Source organism: Apteryx mantelli, chromosome 1 (genome assembly GCF_036417845.1).
Source record: "Apteryx mantelli isolate bAptMan1 chromosome 1, bAptMan1.hap1, whole genome shotgun sequence".
Lineage (NCBI taxonomy): Eukaryota > Metazoa > Chordata > Aves > Apterygiformes > Apterygidae > Apteryx > Apteryx mantelli.
This window is the reverse complement of record NC_089978.1, coordinates 168,065,075-168,080,601: the sequence shown is the minus strand read 5'-3', so window position 1 is coordinate 168,080,601 and position 15,527 is coordinate 168,065,075. Positions and strand designations below refer to the sequence as shown.

General features: G+C 45.4%; 2 protein-coding genes across 4 annotated transcripts in view; one reads left to right on the top strand and one right to left on the bottom strand.

The window, feature by feature from the left end:
* FAM234B (family with sequence similarity 234 member B) overlaps positions 1-3,663 on the top strand; it is a 23,469-nt gene extending 19,806 nt beyond the window's left edge. For 2 of the 3 annotated variants that reach the window (XM_067311214.1, XM_013947773.2), the window contains 2 exons: positions 825-1,051; positions 1,454-3,663. In XM_067311214.1, the coding sequence (XP_067167315.1) occupies positions 825-1,051; positions 1,454-1,459 (233 nt within the window). In that variant the 3' untranslated portion in view covers positions 1,460-3,663. The remainder of the gene's footprint in view (positions 1-824; positions 1,052-1,453) is intronic. The other variant, XM_067311209.1, reaches the window with a different exon arrangement.
* The window catches only part of GSG1 (germ cell associated 1), a 23,651-nt gene extending 8,124 nt beyond the window's left edge, over positions 1-15,527 (bottom strand). Inside the window, exons 1-6 of the mRNA XM_067311224.1 lie at positions 15,445-15,527; positions 12,115-12,433; positions 9,511-9,558; positions 6,413-6,565; positions 5,919-6,030; positions 4,590-4,821 (exon numbers count right to left, since the gene is read on the bottom strand). Coding sequence (XP_067167325.1) covers positions 4,590-4,821; positions 5,919-6,030; positions 6,413-6,565; positions 9,511-9,558; positions 12,115-12,433 — 864 coding nt within the window. The 5' untranslated portion in view covers positions 15,445-15,527. The remainder of the gene's footprint in view (positions 1-4,589; positions 4,822-5,918; positions 6,031-6,412; positions 6,566-9,510; positions 9,559-12,114; positions 12,434-15,444) is intronic.

The window sequence follows — 15,527 nt, the reverse complement described above, 5'->3', positions numbered from 1 at the left end:
CAACAGAGAAATTCCCTTGCTGTCTGTGGAGCTATGATTTAACACAGCGCATGAAGAATCACTATTAAACTTTTCTCATTCACCTCACATACACTTCTGCCTTTGTTGGCCATCCCTTCCTGCTCTCTAGGACAGCAGCTATGCCGCTTCTTCCTCTCCCTTTTTGAAAGTGGGGTCCAAAATATTTAAACATATGTATTTTTAGGAAAAACTAGATCTGGGTTTAACACCTATACAAAATTGTGCAGTCCCAGTTGGATTCCTGCACTCCTTCTAAAGCAGTTCAGCCAACAGCTGGTCCATTTAGCATGACAGGATGTGAGATAAAAGATCAGTTCATCTAGCACTGAGTCCAGTAGGCCAGGAGGCAGGGACATGCTGCTAGATAGTGACACATCTAATCAAAATTGTATCAAAAACACAGTTCAGTCAAGAGCAAATATAAGATTGTTATTAGAAGGCTTTATTAGAAACTGTGATTTCTGAGGTCTGTACAGACCATTCTGCTGTGGCTGGGGTGAACTGACTTCCATGCTTTGCCAGTTTTCCCTTCTATATATATCTCTCCTATGTGAGACTCAAAAATGTTACCTGGAACCACAAACTTCTATTTCTGATCTACATTTCAGTTTATTTCCATTGAAAAAAAAATTACCTTAAAACCATTTTCCCTGATGAATGAAGGTAAATGCAACTGGAGAGTCAGACTGAATTCACCCTCAGTCCAGTGAGTGTTTTGACTGAGCATAGACTGAGATTTCTTTTGGAAGAAAGAAATCATTCACTCCTCGCCAATATTTTCTCTCCTTTTTCTGATGGACCAGTTGGAATTAATGATCTCCAGAAGGATGCATTTTACATCACTGTGACAACAACTGCAACCTCTGAAAAACAGCCAGGATTTTTCTCAGTCAGCAAGCTAGGCCTGAAGTGGGCCATGATGACTCAAGGCCGAATGGTGTGGTTAAAGGACAACACCACCCCCAAAATCAGCCGTGGGGAAGTGAGACGATTTCTTGCCCGGCTGAAATTTGTTGATTTTCCTCACAAGGTGAGATTGTTCAGGAATCCCTGATGAAATCCAGGTGTTTAAAGAGATCAAATCTCTTCCCTATAGACACAGTTAGGTGCTTTTTATGGGGTGGGATACAGACTATTTGCAAGATGACCACCCCTTTGGGATAAGCTGGATGGAGGCCTGGCTGTAATTTGGCAGTTGGACAAGGAGGGGACCTTAGAAAGAACTACAGATGATGATCACAGGGGACTGAGAGACTCATAGAGGGAACAGAGAGGTGGGGCATAGATTCCTTGTTTTGACCATGGGCAAACAAATGTCCCCCATGTGGTGATACATAAGTTCAGTTGCTGACCTGTGAAGTACCACTTTTCTCTACCAGGCTGGATGACATTGGTTTTGACTTTGTTTTTCTGTTTCCCTTTCCTTCTCCAGCTCTAGCCTGCTGATTCCTCAGGTTTCAGCTGGACATGTGGCCTGCAGGGTGGAATAGAGGAAGCTGCTCCGTGGGTCTCCATGAAAACTGCTGTGTAGAGGGAATGGGGGCTAAAAGCACTTCCACTTTCTTCAGCTCTCTGGGGAACGCTTATGGAGGCAGGTTTGTTCTAGACAGACCTGTCCTTTACCAGAGGAACCTTGTTCAGCGTCTCCCCCTGCATATGCCCTTCTTGCATGCTTCCTTCCAGGTAACAGGGAAATGTGAATTTAGAATTTACATATATACACACATATATAGACATATATATACACACACACATATAAAGAACAGTGTGTGTGTGTATATATGTACATATGTATGTATGTATGTATATAGCAATTTATATGATATATGTATATTTTTTGTATGTTTAATTTATGAACAAGATTTAGGAAACCCTTTTTATGTCCAAACAGTATTTCCTGTCAGTCAAACAAGCTCTAGGCCTGAGGTGGGCCATGATGGCCCAAGGCAGATGGTGTGACTAAAGGATACCACCTGCTTTAATCTTTATATTATTCAAGAGAAGCCTCTGCCTGGCTCCTGTAGGGCTAATCTTGTCCACAACCTTTTCTGAGCTCTCATCCCTCTTTTCCATTCTGTTCCCAAATTCACAAACTATCTCTCTGGCTGAATTATCTGATCTAGATAAAGAAGGTCCCCACACCGTTTCCCAGCCCTTGCACTTGTGTATTTCTCTTCCCTGTCCCAAGTTCAAGACAGGTTCATGTGGGTGATGTAGAAGCAAAAGATTCACATCTCATTTCTACCTCTTCTTCTCCTATCCCTAAGCTTTTTATGAGCCCAGAGTGTCACTGTAATATCACACTGCCGCTCTCCCACTGCAGCCCAGTGGGCTGAGTCCCCCTTTGCAATGCACTGTAGCCCTTTTGTGCTAGATTCCCAGCAGATCCCAGCCAATGGGTGTGGCACTGTAAAGATCACACCAGATCTGGGCACAGAAAGGCTGTTTCTTCTCACACCACTGCTTCAGGGTATGCAGGCTCAAACAAAGAGGCAGAACTGGAAAACTTTCCTGTGCATTTTGACCCCATAGTTATACCGGCCTGAGGGATTCCCCACTGTAACAGTGGGGACCAACACCGCACAGACCAGCCCTGGAATAGGAACATACACTATAGGGGGCTTAACTTTATCATTCCCTTACCAGCCTGGCCCAATGTGCAGTTCCAGCAGGAACTGACTACACCCAGGGCACATTTGTTCTTAATAGGTTTAGTGGTTTGAACTGTGCCTCTTAGTGTGCTGTCGGTCTTCTGTGTTGTACTAGCAGAGCATCCACATGAAGTTTATTGTAATAGACGTGACCGTACATAAACCAACAACTCTGGTGCCCCAGTAGCTCCCCATACTGCAGGGCAGTAACACTAGAAAGTGCTTTCCCAACATGCCTTTCTAGGCCTGACCTTTGACATTAGGCAGAGCCAGGCTGAGGTGAGAACAGCAAATGGCTCTTCTGTCCTCCTGCTGACATGTGCACTTCCTGCTTCCATGCACTTCCCTGTGAGTGGTGAGGTGATGGCAAGACTTTGAGCTTCCCTGGAGATGGGTAGATCTACCATGGGTTTGCTCTTTACACCTTTCCTTGCAACATCACCCTCTCACTTCCCCCTCCCTTCATCTCTGTACAATGCTTCCAGGATAGCTCTTCAGGATTAGCTGCAAGCCCCGAGGCTGGCCCTTGGGCCCTCTTAAAGCCAGAGCCTGTTAACAGTTTGTATATGTTTAATGGTATTTTTGTGTAAATAGCTTTGTATATATTAGCACAATTGTAGCAACAGCTCTCGGCCTGTGACTTTCCTCCAGACAGGGGTGAGTGTTTATAATATACAGTCAGTTAATACAGCTGCATAATGCAGACTGAAAGCGTGAGGACCAGTAGCATAGGAGGACTAAGCAGGAGTGCCTCCTCCCTCCTGTCTTAGCCACCACCTTGCTGGTGAGGCAGCCGTTACCTGAAGTAGTTATTCTCCTGAGGTTCTTCCTGAGAGAACTGATATTCAAGTGCAGTGACTTTAGCTCCCCCACAATGTGAATTCTGCCCCCACATCCCCACTGTGAATAAAGAGTCTGTCTGTATATTGTTGGGAAAACTTATTTGAACTGTGAACTGCAGTAGAGCAAATAAATGCTGTTTACAGTGTCAGTGTGTCATCTGAACCCTTGTTTCACCTTTGAGAGATTCTGGGTTTGCTTGATTTGGGTTTTGGGATTTTTTGCAATGGGGGAAAAAGTGGTGGGGTGAAGAGAAGCAAACAATAAAGCAAAAACCCAGCCAAAGATTCTTAAAGGTTGTGGGGATGCACAGTAGAAGAAGACAGGTAAGAAGGTACCTTCGAAATGGAGGGGGTGAGGGGGCGGGGACAAGAAGGGAGCATGAGGGAGTCATTTCAGATAGGAGAGAGGAGGAGAGAGGGAGATGTGTGAAAGCAACCTCTCATCCCTACTCCAGCAGGCCTTTAAGCTGTGGGGGGAACAGGATGTTGGGTCTGGAAATGAATGAATAGGGTGCTTTCATAGGACTACAGCAAATTGATATGGGCACCCACACCCTGCACTTTAGGGCAGATCTGAGGGGACTGTTGGAAGGTCAGTATAACACCATCCAAAGAGACCCAGCACTGCAACTTGCCAGCTGGATTGCACTGAATATACCTATTCCTGCATTGCAGTACTGTTGGGATTGAGACACCTCCCTCAGCTTCTGTCTGCCGATGCTTGGACACAGCTGGCACCAACAAAATGTCCCATCCAGTCCCACACTCCCCACCCCCCAGTTTCATCTTTCACAGCTGAGGACACCCTCAAACCATGAGCAGAGTGGACCCACCCTGATACTGTTGGCACTGCTGTTGCCCTGGACCAGTGCCCACCTTCTCTCCTCCAGAAACATTAGAGGAGGAAAGAGCTCCCCAAGAAGCTGTTTGGTTCAGAGCTCAGCTGCCTTTGTGCCTCCCAAACCCCTCTGCTCTGCTCCTGCACACATCCCTAACAGTGGTCCTCCCTATCTGTCTGTCCCAAGACCTCATCCAGCTCCAGCTCTGGTTCCTGCTGTAGCACTTTTTGCTGTACCTCAGAGTAGACGTCGCCTCCCTCAGAGACTGAATGGAGGGACTTGTCTTGTTGCTGGTAGTAGCTGCTTATCTGCTGCTGTACGTAGCACTGGCAGTGCTGGGGCTGATCCTTGAAACTCTCATTGTAGCCCTTGATGTGGATCCGTTTGAACTTCAGCACTGTCTTGGTATAGGTGTTGAGGACAGTGACCGCAGAGGCCATGCAGCAGGTGAAGGAGGCCCAGGCCATGCTACGGGAGAGACACAAGAAAAAGCACATGCCATGAAAAGCTAGATAGTGTAAAGAATCAAACCATATGCACTGTGACATACCCTGGGGTTCCAGGCAGAATCTGTTGACCTGGGGATGGACATGAACTAGAAAGACCAGAGGTGTGCGGCTCATACTGTTATAGCTCTCAGGTATTATCCCACCACCAGCTCCTCCTTAGAGTGATGGGGTAAGTACTGGCCATCCTTATCACAGGAAAGGCAGAGAACAGGGAAAAGAAAAAGGGCAGCTGGAAAGTCTAGAACTGCTCAGAGCAGGACAGCACAGCTTGAAAGCAGTTTTGTAATGCAGGGCTGCTCAGTGTCTTCCTGGACATAAGGCATGTCTGCTTAAGCATAACCGGATGGCCATCCTGATGTTTGATGTCCACAGCTGGGACATCACACAGGGGTGTTTAAGCCATAAGGACCAATATGGTTATCGCCAGTACAGCACTGCAAATTTAGCCTGCATCTTCCATGGGCACTTGCAAGCCTCATCCAACTGTTTTTCAAGTCAGTTATGACTTCTCAGCTGCAGGCTGGCTTCTTTTGCCTTTAGAGAGGGAAATCCTGAGAAGTCTGCCTTTTGCAGCTGTTCTCCCTGCTACAGTGTGCACATCTTAAAGCCTGTGTCTAGGCTTGATGCTGCAGAAATAGCCCCTTTGGACCTTGCTCAGTGAAGATGCCAAACTAACATGCAATTTTAGTTAAACTGCAAAAAAGCAAGGAATGTTTGAGAGCATCATCACTGGCTTCTGCACAGAGTGAAGAGCTGAGACTGAACAGGGCCAACCAACATAGGGGCAAACCAGATTAGTCTGCATGGCAGAAAGTGCTTGATGATGCTTTATTTTACCAATCCTCAGTAGCTACTCATTTAAGTACTTAACTCAGCAACTATTCATCAAAGCAGGGAATGAGGAAAACACAGGAGAACTAGCACAAGGAAAACCATGGTACATCTGTCTTCAGAAACAAAGAAGGTCTAGAAGGGAAAAGGAGGGCTTTGGCAGGGTGTAGTGTGATTGAAGCCCAAAAGCTTGGAGTGTTGAAGAGGGTTTCAGAGCACGCATACTAGAAAGCCCAGCCGTAGTCCCATGAGTGTGGTCTCCAGTCCTCTGGTCCCAGACTGACTGTTGCTTGGAAGACTTGAGTGTACATCATGTGTGCCACCATCCCAAGAAGACCTGAACACAAGAAGACAAGAAAGCAAGGAAGTCATGGCAGGAGCCAGAGCCACACACTTCAGCCTTGTGTGAAGAGGAGTCTCTTCTGCTGTTGTGCAGGGCCAGCAGCTGGGACACCGCCTCTCCAAGGTCCTTCCTGCACCATCATGTCTCCTTTCAGTTTCCCATCTCTCTCTCTCTCTCTCTCTCTCTCTCTCTCTATTTCTCCCTGTTCATGCTCTCTTTAGCCATGTGCTCTTTACTGCCAGTTTTCCCTCTGATCCCCATCAACAGAGGCAGCTGAATTTGAGAGTCTTTTGGTGTTTCTTCCTGCCTGCACAGCCCCATCTTGCTGCCATACAGAGATACCTTTGGGATGCCAGGCCTGTAGCAATGCACTTACCTGACAGCACTGAGGAGACAGCAGCAAAGGCATTGAGCTTCAACCCACAGACAGGATTGCCAGTATGTAGCATTTCCACCACCAGGAGGATGAAGCTGATGAGCAGCAGACTAATGTACAGCATCTCTGACCCCAGCGACAGCCACAGGATTCCTGCCAGCAACCAGAGACCCCTCAAGTCAGTACAGGCTGCCTTGTCTCAGCAACAGTACTCACCCTTCCCAGCCCAATCCTGAAAGGATATCCACTGTACAGAAGGGAAAGAAGGAAAACAACCAACACCCAGCAGCAATCCCCCCCCCAGCCTGTGAGCAAGGGCTCAAAGGATGCTGAAGGGGACAGAGAGTGTCTGTCACACAAGATGGCTTGGTTGGTCTGGCAAAACAAAAGCTGAAAGGGACTAAAAGAGCTATCTGTAAATAGACCAGAATTATTCATAAACAGCAAGAAAGAAGCCATGGGACAAAAGGCAGAGGAAAAAGCTATTGAGTTTGAACACAAAAACAAGTGATCACAAGTTGGCCATGAACACATCTCAGCTGGACATTAGAAGGTTCTTAATCATTAGTGTAGCAACATTCAGACCAGGTTTCACAACAGCGGCAGCAAATGACTTTCAAACTGAGAACTTGTTAAGAAAAGAACTGTATGTTATGTATGTCCTCTGTGATGGGTGGGACCTGGCCTCTGGAATTCAGGAGACCCCTTGCAGGTATATATTTCTCATCGAAACCTCAATTAAATTGCAACTATATTCCTCAATGTGAATATCCAACCAGGGCAATAACACTCATCACTCTCCCTGCTGCTTGAACAGAGTGCAGGCACCTTCATGCTGAGATTATAAGTGGTACTTAAGTGATACCACAGTTCTCAGCTGAGCTCACTGTGCAGTAGGACTTGTAGGAAAATGAGAAAAGGCACTCTGTAATTCTGTGCTGTGGAAGAGCACAGAATTCACCAAGGAAGAATATTAATCTGATAAATGAAGCAGCACTGTGAACACTACAGTTAGCAACAGCATGGCCCTAGAGGAGACAATCAACTGGGGAAAGGAGTGTGAAGAAAACCCTCATTAACATGGCACTGACTTGATTCCTAGATGCCATTATTGCCGTACAGTCACCCAGCTCTTTAGCAGGAATTGATGAGATGCAGTCCCCGCTTACAGAAGCTGGTTTGCTTGCTGCAGCAACATCAGGGAGACAATTTCATTAGAGGCCAGACTGCCATAAGAGTCCCGGAGGCTACAGATACCAGGCATGTGCAGAGGCCTCTCCATTGCTTACTCTGTGAGTCCAGGCTCACCACATAGGCTGGTCTTGCTGTCTTTGTGATGTAGAGCTGCTCTACACACCCCCAGCTCAGCCAGCCAACCTCGCAATTGCTGTCACACTACCTTCTCCAGTGTTGGCCAGCTATACCCTGGCAGCTGGTTGTGGAGGCCCAGGTCATGTTAAGATGATGCTGTGTGCAGGTGAAAGGGGAGAAAGTAAGTGACAGAGCTGCTAAGCTCACAGTGTCACTGTTAAACTCACAGTGATCTTCTGATTAATTTATAGGAACTCAATGTCCTACAGAATGTGGCCTTTCTGTCAAATTTGTGTCGAAAACAGGCATAGGGCAGCAGGAGGAATGTGTGTGTGTGTGTGGCAGGGAGGAGCAAACAGAAAGATTTACAAAGACATATAGTCTGGTCGCATAAATCTCTTAGGAAAGCAGGCTTTAAGGAAGATAATGGAAGCAATAAGGACAGAGGCCTGGGCAGGGAGTGGAGCACAAGAGGGCAAGAAATAAAATGATTTACTACACTTTGTGAACTGAACACTTTGTGGTACTTGCAATAGTGGCTCACTTTGCTACTAAGTCATTCATTTCTGACAATGTGGAGATCTGCATGTCTTCAAAATGATCTGGTAACATCATTTGATTTGTATAAATATTGTTCACAAAAAAGAATAAGCAGGAGAGGTTATTCTACTCTGATGGTCTGTCCAGAGTGACACAGCTAATCTGCATGGTGATTCTACAACGTTACTCACATTGGACACCTCACCTGTGAATGCAAATGGCTTTATAAAAGCAGATCAGTAGACTTAGCCATTGTTTTTGAAATGGAGGAAACAAGACTGAGAAAGATTTGCAGAGAAAGAAGACTAGCTCCTCAGAAGGATTCATCTCCCTGCTAGCTGTTGTGACTCCCAGGTTTGTGTCGAAGCCCTTGCTCTAGTGACTTAAACACTGATACAGGCTCTGCACCCCCAACCTTTCCCTTCATGTATAGATGTCTTCTTAACTGACATGCTGCCAGTCTCCAGCTCAGGAAACAGTTAGCAAACTGACACCAATTGTAATGATTTCAAAAGGAAAGATTAAGAGCAGTCTCCATCACATGTGCACACACACATACAGGTATATTAAAGTTATTCTCAGGATAATTTTCAGGATGTGATCAGAGCATTCACTGGGGAGGGGAAATCCCTCTAAGCAGAGGAGGGGACTAACCATGGGCAAAGAATCCAAGCCTCAGCTCACACAAATGGTAGGGCAGCTGTGTTCAAAATAGATGGTTGTTTTCTAGCACCATGTTTTCTGGATGACTATTCAGAGACAGTGAGGGTGAGCCCTCCAGCCTAAAGGAAGCTTTGCATGTAAGGTTTAACTTTCAGATGTCCTGATCACTTACTGCAAAGTAAGAGATGATTCAGTACCCAGAGGCAATACATTAAACCCCAAAACTGAAGCACTGAATCAACACCCAGCACATGTGGGAAGAACACTGCCTTTGGGTGTTTTCTGTCCCTTTCCCACTGACTACAGCGGGGTGACAAGCTTACACTGGGCACCTATTAGATGGGACAAATGCCACTTCATGGGAGGGGGCCTGAGGTTTCTAGCAGGGACCTCATGGATGGCAGGGGTTTAGGCAAACATCTGGGAGGAATTCTTTGTTCTTTTAGCATCTGCAAGACCAGAATTTCACTTCTGACTCTTTGGGGATCCACTCTGCTGTCCCCACACAGGCAAAATGTTGCAGGTCCCTCATTCCAAGGAGGTGCACCAGGCAGCTGTGCTGAGATAAAGAGACTTGCTCTTACCTCTCTCTGCTGGTGGGGAAAGCTCAATAAAGCTACGGCATTTCTCCTCTGAAACACAAAACAGATGGGTATTAGTTTGTAAAACAAGGCAGGGAATAGAAGGGAAAAGAAAATCTCTCTCTCCCTCCCTCTCTCTCTTCATTGTGTTTCTCTAGTCAAAGGAACATACCCATCAGATCCTCTCACCTCTGCTCTCTTTCACCTTTCCAGACCTTTAGCGGGGCAAAGTAAGCAAAGGCAATGCCTGCCTAGAAAACTAGAGGTAGCCTTTCCAGAAAAACTTCAGCAATTTGTAAATGCTAGGAGCCCCTGGTGAAGACTTAAATCCACTGCTATTCACACATTACAAGTGTCTGATGAGTGCTGCTCAGGCCTATTACAGATGTAGCTCACAACAGACTAACAACTCGCCACTTCTGCTGAGGACATGAATTTTCATTCATTCACCCTCATCCCAGTCAGAACAGTTCTCAGCACTGCTTTCCAAAGAAAGCAAAGGACCTCTTCCCAAATGAAATACTGCATGAGAGAGATGCAAGTCCCTCTCTGTGACAGAGAATCACACAGAAAGAAGGTCTTCTGTCCTCACATTTTAAGCATGCTATTTAGACAAATGTAGCTCATATTTGTTTTGGCTTTTTATGGTGGCCAGATTATGATGCAAACTATTATCTCAGCTGAGCATCCATTATTATGTGCAAGTCTTTCTGAGCATTACTGCATTTGAGGGTTCTCTTTACTGCATCTCTACTTGGCAGATTATTTTCTCCCAGAAGAATCAGCCTGTAGGTTTTCTTGTAAGAATCTCATTTTGTTAATTTCTGTCCCTGGTTTTAATCTCTCCCAATCCCCTGCATTACTTCTGTCATGAAAGGCACTTAGGATTCTACCCAGTTTAGTACCATCTGCAGTCTTCATTAACTTGCTGCTTGCTACTTCACCTAGAACTTTAATGAGGTTATTCAGTAATGGCTCATCTGAAGCTGATCCTGAGATCAGCCTGAATTAACTCCTTTCTCCATCTCTCCAGCTCAGGCTTCTTTTGCTGATCACAGTCTTTTTGTTTTTCTGTTTTGTTTTTTTTTTGCCTCTGCACTTGCTTCAGAGACCCACAGCAGTGGCTGGATTCTACTCACTTTATATGAAGTAGGGGTAAGACTGAACATGAGTATGCATTCTACCCTGTGCTGTACTGTAGTCCAGATGTAACAAGCTCCCTGCACTCCCTTCAGGCATCAGGGTTGTTCCAGGACCGTCCAGTGGCCAGACAACTCTTTCAGAGAAAGTTGTCAAATGATGTAGTCCCATTTCCACAAGCTCCATGGAAACACACCCTAGCCCAAACCAGTCTCAAATAAATACATCCCCTTCCGCAGCATATCTGGAAACACTCACAACGAACCCACCCTCTCATTAGGACTTGAGTGTTTCAAGCACATTCCCTCCTGCACCTGCCACCCTACTGTCTGGTTGTATTCACCAGCTCTTTATTTTCAAACTTGATTCCAGCAGATAAGAAAATGAGAAATGTTATATTAAAATGGTCAGTTAGTTAAAGCAGGTAATATGCTTGTGCTTGGGGAGAGCCGCAGGGAGGACGGAGGGCTCAGAGAAATGGGCTTGATGAAAGAGCCTTTTGTCACTGTATCTTTAGGTACAGATCTCACTGTTGGCCACCTTCTGGGTCAGTTCTGATCCGTGATGTGTCTGCCAGGCCATAAAGAGCTGCAGAGTATCCATCAGAGCAGATATGGCACAAGTTCCAGAAGGACTTGAGCAGCGCTGACCAGGAGCAAATCAAGAGTAAAAGCAGACACACCAAAAGGGTCTAGTACAGCCTCCGTGACCAGGCCCTGACACTCCAATATGCCCTGTGGACTTACAGTGCCAATCCCACATGGTCAAAAATCACAAGTCAGCATTTTAAAATATCACAGAAACACCTTAGAAATTACAGCACTCCAGCTCTAATCCTCCAGCCCATTTCCCTACTAGCTTTGGTTCCTCCAGGATCAGAGGTTTTCTCTGCATCTATAAGGAAATACTACTTTCTTTATCTACCTTTTTTTTTTTTTTTTCAAGAAAAGCCCAGATCCTGTTCAATTCACGCAGCTCCTTAGTTTGGTGATTTAGGGACAACATCAACTATTGCAGTTCTCACAGTGATAACTATGAGTTGGCAGCGCTGAATATAAGCACCCCATTTGATTTCTCAGGGAGCATACACAGATTTGCCCTGTAGATCACGAAGTGAGCTCTGTGTACGGATGGAGGTATGGAGAAAGGGAAAGGCGGCTCACTCCAGGTCATATCAGGATGAATAGAGCTATCACAAAGTTACTGCCACCACCATCACCTGCACTCCACAGCCCCTATTCCAGGAAGAAGGGGACACTGGGGACAACCATCCTCCCTTGCCACCTCTATAAAGATCCTTCCCAATGAAGGACAGAATATAATGGCCACGGCACTGTACAGGGCAGATGCCATCTAGGAATACGAAGAAGGCTTTTTTCCTAAGTGTTGTCAGCCTCCTGCTTTTCATTTCCAAATTCTTGTGAAGTTAAATCAAGGGAATCTGTGGCTGGTTGGGCAAGACACTACCTGGCCCTTCCACGTTCTCTTCACAGGAAAGCCACATGCCCGTGTGGAAGTATCTGAAGGCAAAGCGGTCATCCCCCGTCTCCCAGCTGTAGTGCACCACATCCCGGGATGAAGAATTGCTAGCACCTGCGTCAGGTGGCATGGGGACACCGATGCACTTGGTGGCTTTACTCTTCCCACACAAAGGCTTGGGCACCTTCTGGATCCCGGTACACCAGTAGCTGCCAAGTAAGGCAGTGGTGGAAAGGCTGAGAGCCAGCAGGTTCAGGATGACTGCCAGGAAAGCACGGCGCCATGGCAACCCCTTCAGCAGCTCCATCTACAACAAACAAACAGGAGGGACTTTCACACCAGCCATTTGTCCCATCTTATGTTATGAATCCCAGTGCTCCCTGGTGGGCACCTGTGGGGAGGGGATATGTGAAGGAGAAGCATTCTTCCCCTTCACAACATCCCAGCATCTTACCCGGTAAGGAAAAAACATTTCCTGAAAGCCAGGACTGTGGAACAGTAGCTCAGCTTCAACCATTTCAAAATACACTGAACATCTGTACTGGGGAAAGGGCTGAGTAGTAATCCCATGGACCTATGGGGCTACGTGCACTGGCGTGTGTGAGCACATGAGCAGAATCAAAGGGACAACCATATTCACTCTGTCTCAGAGATGTCATGGAAAATCTGTTAATCAACCTCCCCAAAATACCATGCGTTGTCATTAGATGCGACATGAATACTTGCCCAACTAAATGAGATTTCTTACCATCAGGTGTCCCAAAACACTTTTCCAGCACAGCTAGGGAGACTGCTAGTGTATTGATTTCATAGCGGGAAAAGCAAGGCAGGAAATATTCCAGGACTGCTGAAAGTCACACATCAAACTAGGGACCTGGTCAAGAGGGGCACTCACCTATCCAGACCTGGCAGCTTGAGTTCAAACCACAAAGCAGCACCTCCCACCTGAGCAAGCGCTGCTCTGCACATTAGAAATCTGGCAGGGTGGTGGGATGACAGCCTCTCTACTCTCACACAAAGCCTCAAGGGGATTTTTTAAGTGCAAACATTTTCACAGAGACTCTTCCAGTTTCATCTCACCTATAAAAGTAATTCTAAAAGCAATTTGTGTACCAAGCTCCTGTGGTCTTTCTCACTCAGAGGGAAACTTAAGATTTTAAGGTTCCTGAAAAATCCTACACTGACTTCTGAGAACCCTCTTATCACTCCATAGATTGATTAGATGTCATCTACCCACACATCAACTTTCATTTAATCAACGCAAGCCTCTTCCCACATGGCACTCCCTATGTTTGGCACAACTTCATCCAGATACGCCCACCTTTTCCTATTTATGACTCTCAAAATCTATTTGCCCGTGAACAGATTCAGTTTGCACATACATTGCCTGCTGCTGGTCCTCTTCACATAACTCCTGTTGACTCACCTAATGTTGAAAGTGTGAGAAAGGCCCAGCGTATTGTGGACACTGCTATAAATAAATGATACTAGACTGAGCATGGCATTGTTTGCAACAAGCTAACAGGATGCAGTGAAAAGTGATGTGGTTAAGAAGCATTTGTTCTGTTAAGCAGCAAGCTCAGAAATGTGGTCAACAAAGATGGTGCAGAAGCTCCTCTTGGGGGACAGGATTTGGCTAGCATCCCATCTCGCCGAGAAAACAGTGCCTGATCCAGAACACTGAGCAGAGGCAAGAGAATACCCAGCTCCTGAAAATGCCCTAAATTGTCTAATGCTCTGGCTTCTTTTGGCTATTCTTCAGAGCATTTATTTTTCTCAGCAATGTCCCCATAGGAGGACACTGGAGATGGTATTGTCTTAATGTTACCATAACTAATGAGTTCCATGATTTGCAGGCATGTTTGATACTACCATCTTCACAGAGTAGATATTTGTTAGGAACACACTATTATATAAAGGTTTCTGGCAAAGCTTAGTGGCAAATTCTTCTTTAAAACTTTTTCCAGGGGAAAATCAGGCTTACAACTAAAAAGGAAATTACAGATAAAATTACTTTCCTCCAAAAAGTTGATTTTTCATCTCAAAATAGAAACCCCCAGCACACAAAGTTTTTCAGTTTTTCATCAATTCTGGATTATAAGATTTTCTGCCATCAGGTTTTGGATTGTTCATATTTTTATTAAAAAAAAATGCTTTCACTCATAATATTGACAGAATTCATTTCTTCTGATTTAAATTTTCAGTAATGGGAAAAAATATTCTCTCTAGTTGATTTGTGATACTAGTTCAAAAGGCATATCATTTCAGAATAAACAATATGGAAAAAGGCAAAAAAAAAAAAGGAAATGAAAGAGTCAGTCAGAAAAAAGAACTGGATCAAGAATGCAGAGAAAATAGAGAATGAAAAGTAAATCTGAACTACGCCCTCATGAGAACATTTTCCCTGCATAAAAGCGAGGTACTTATTGACAATAGCTGACCAGAAGTCTCCTAGTGTCTAAATAGATCCCAAAGAAAAAAAAAAGAATTTACCTTGCCAGCAGGTCCTTGAAGTCCTGTTAATTTAGGGGAGTAATACAGAAATTGGACTCAGACTTTGCCTTCTCTATTTCATTCATCTCTTGATCTTCCAAGAAACCAAAATGCTTCAAAACCCCTTTCTCCTCTTTCTCCTCCCCTCCTCCCTTGCCCACCCGCCACCCAGTGATTATTAAATCCTATCCTTCTGCCAGCAGCTGTTTTGTGGAAAATGGTCATTTTATAATCCACAATGCAATCACAGCACAGCTGTTCTGGGAGATTATATAGGAAGCGATTGGTGCTGCAGGCTGGGATTAAGTGCAAAAGGGTGAGCTGTATTCACAGAGTAAAAAGTTTCAATAAAGCACAGAAAGATCCCAGCCATCTCCATGCAATGGCTGTTTGGGAGCTTGCATGGAATGAGTTAGTGGCTCTCTGACCAGTGCTTGAGGGGACAAGTGATCTCAGCTCAGAAGCTACCAATGCCCTTGGCATTAATTAACCCCCAGCCCTGTGATATCTTCTTGGCCAGACCTGCCAATCACAGAAAGAGGAGAGGAAAAATGGGGAGGGGAAGTTTATGCAACTGAATCTGCTCTGAGGACTGAGGATTTGAGACTCTGAAGAGATGTCAGTCCAACTCTTCCCATCAGCACTAGAGATGTTAATGAAAAAAAGGAAGCCCTTAGCAGAATCACTGCTGAGTGACAGACTGTCACCATGGCATTACCGCAATAGTAGAGGTATGTGAAACAGTAATGAGTCAGAGAAATCCAATAATCAAAGGATGGGAGCAAAGGGAAGACTTTTAGCATCCCTCGTAGTGGCAGCTTTTACCAAGGCATGAAGTTCAACAGGAATCCCAGCTCCAGCAGGATCACATCAGATGAATTTGGGAAGCTAGTAAGGAGAGACAGAAA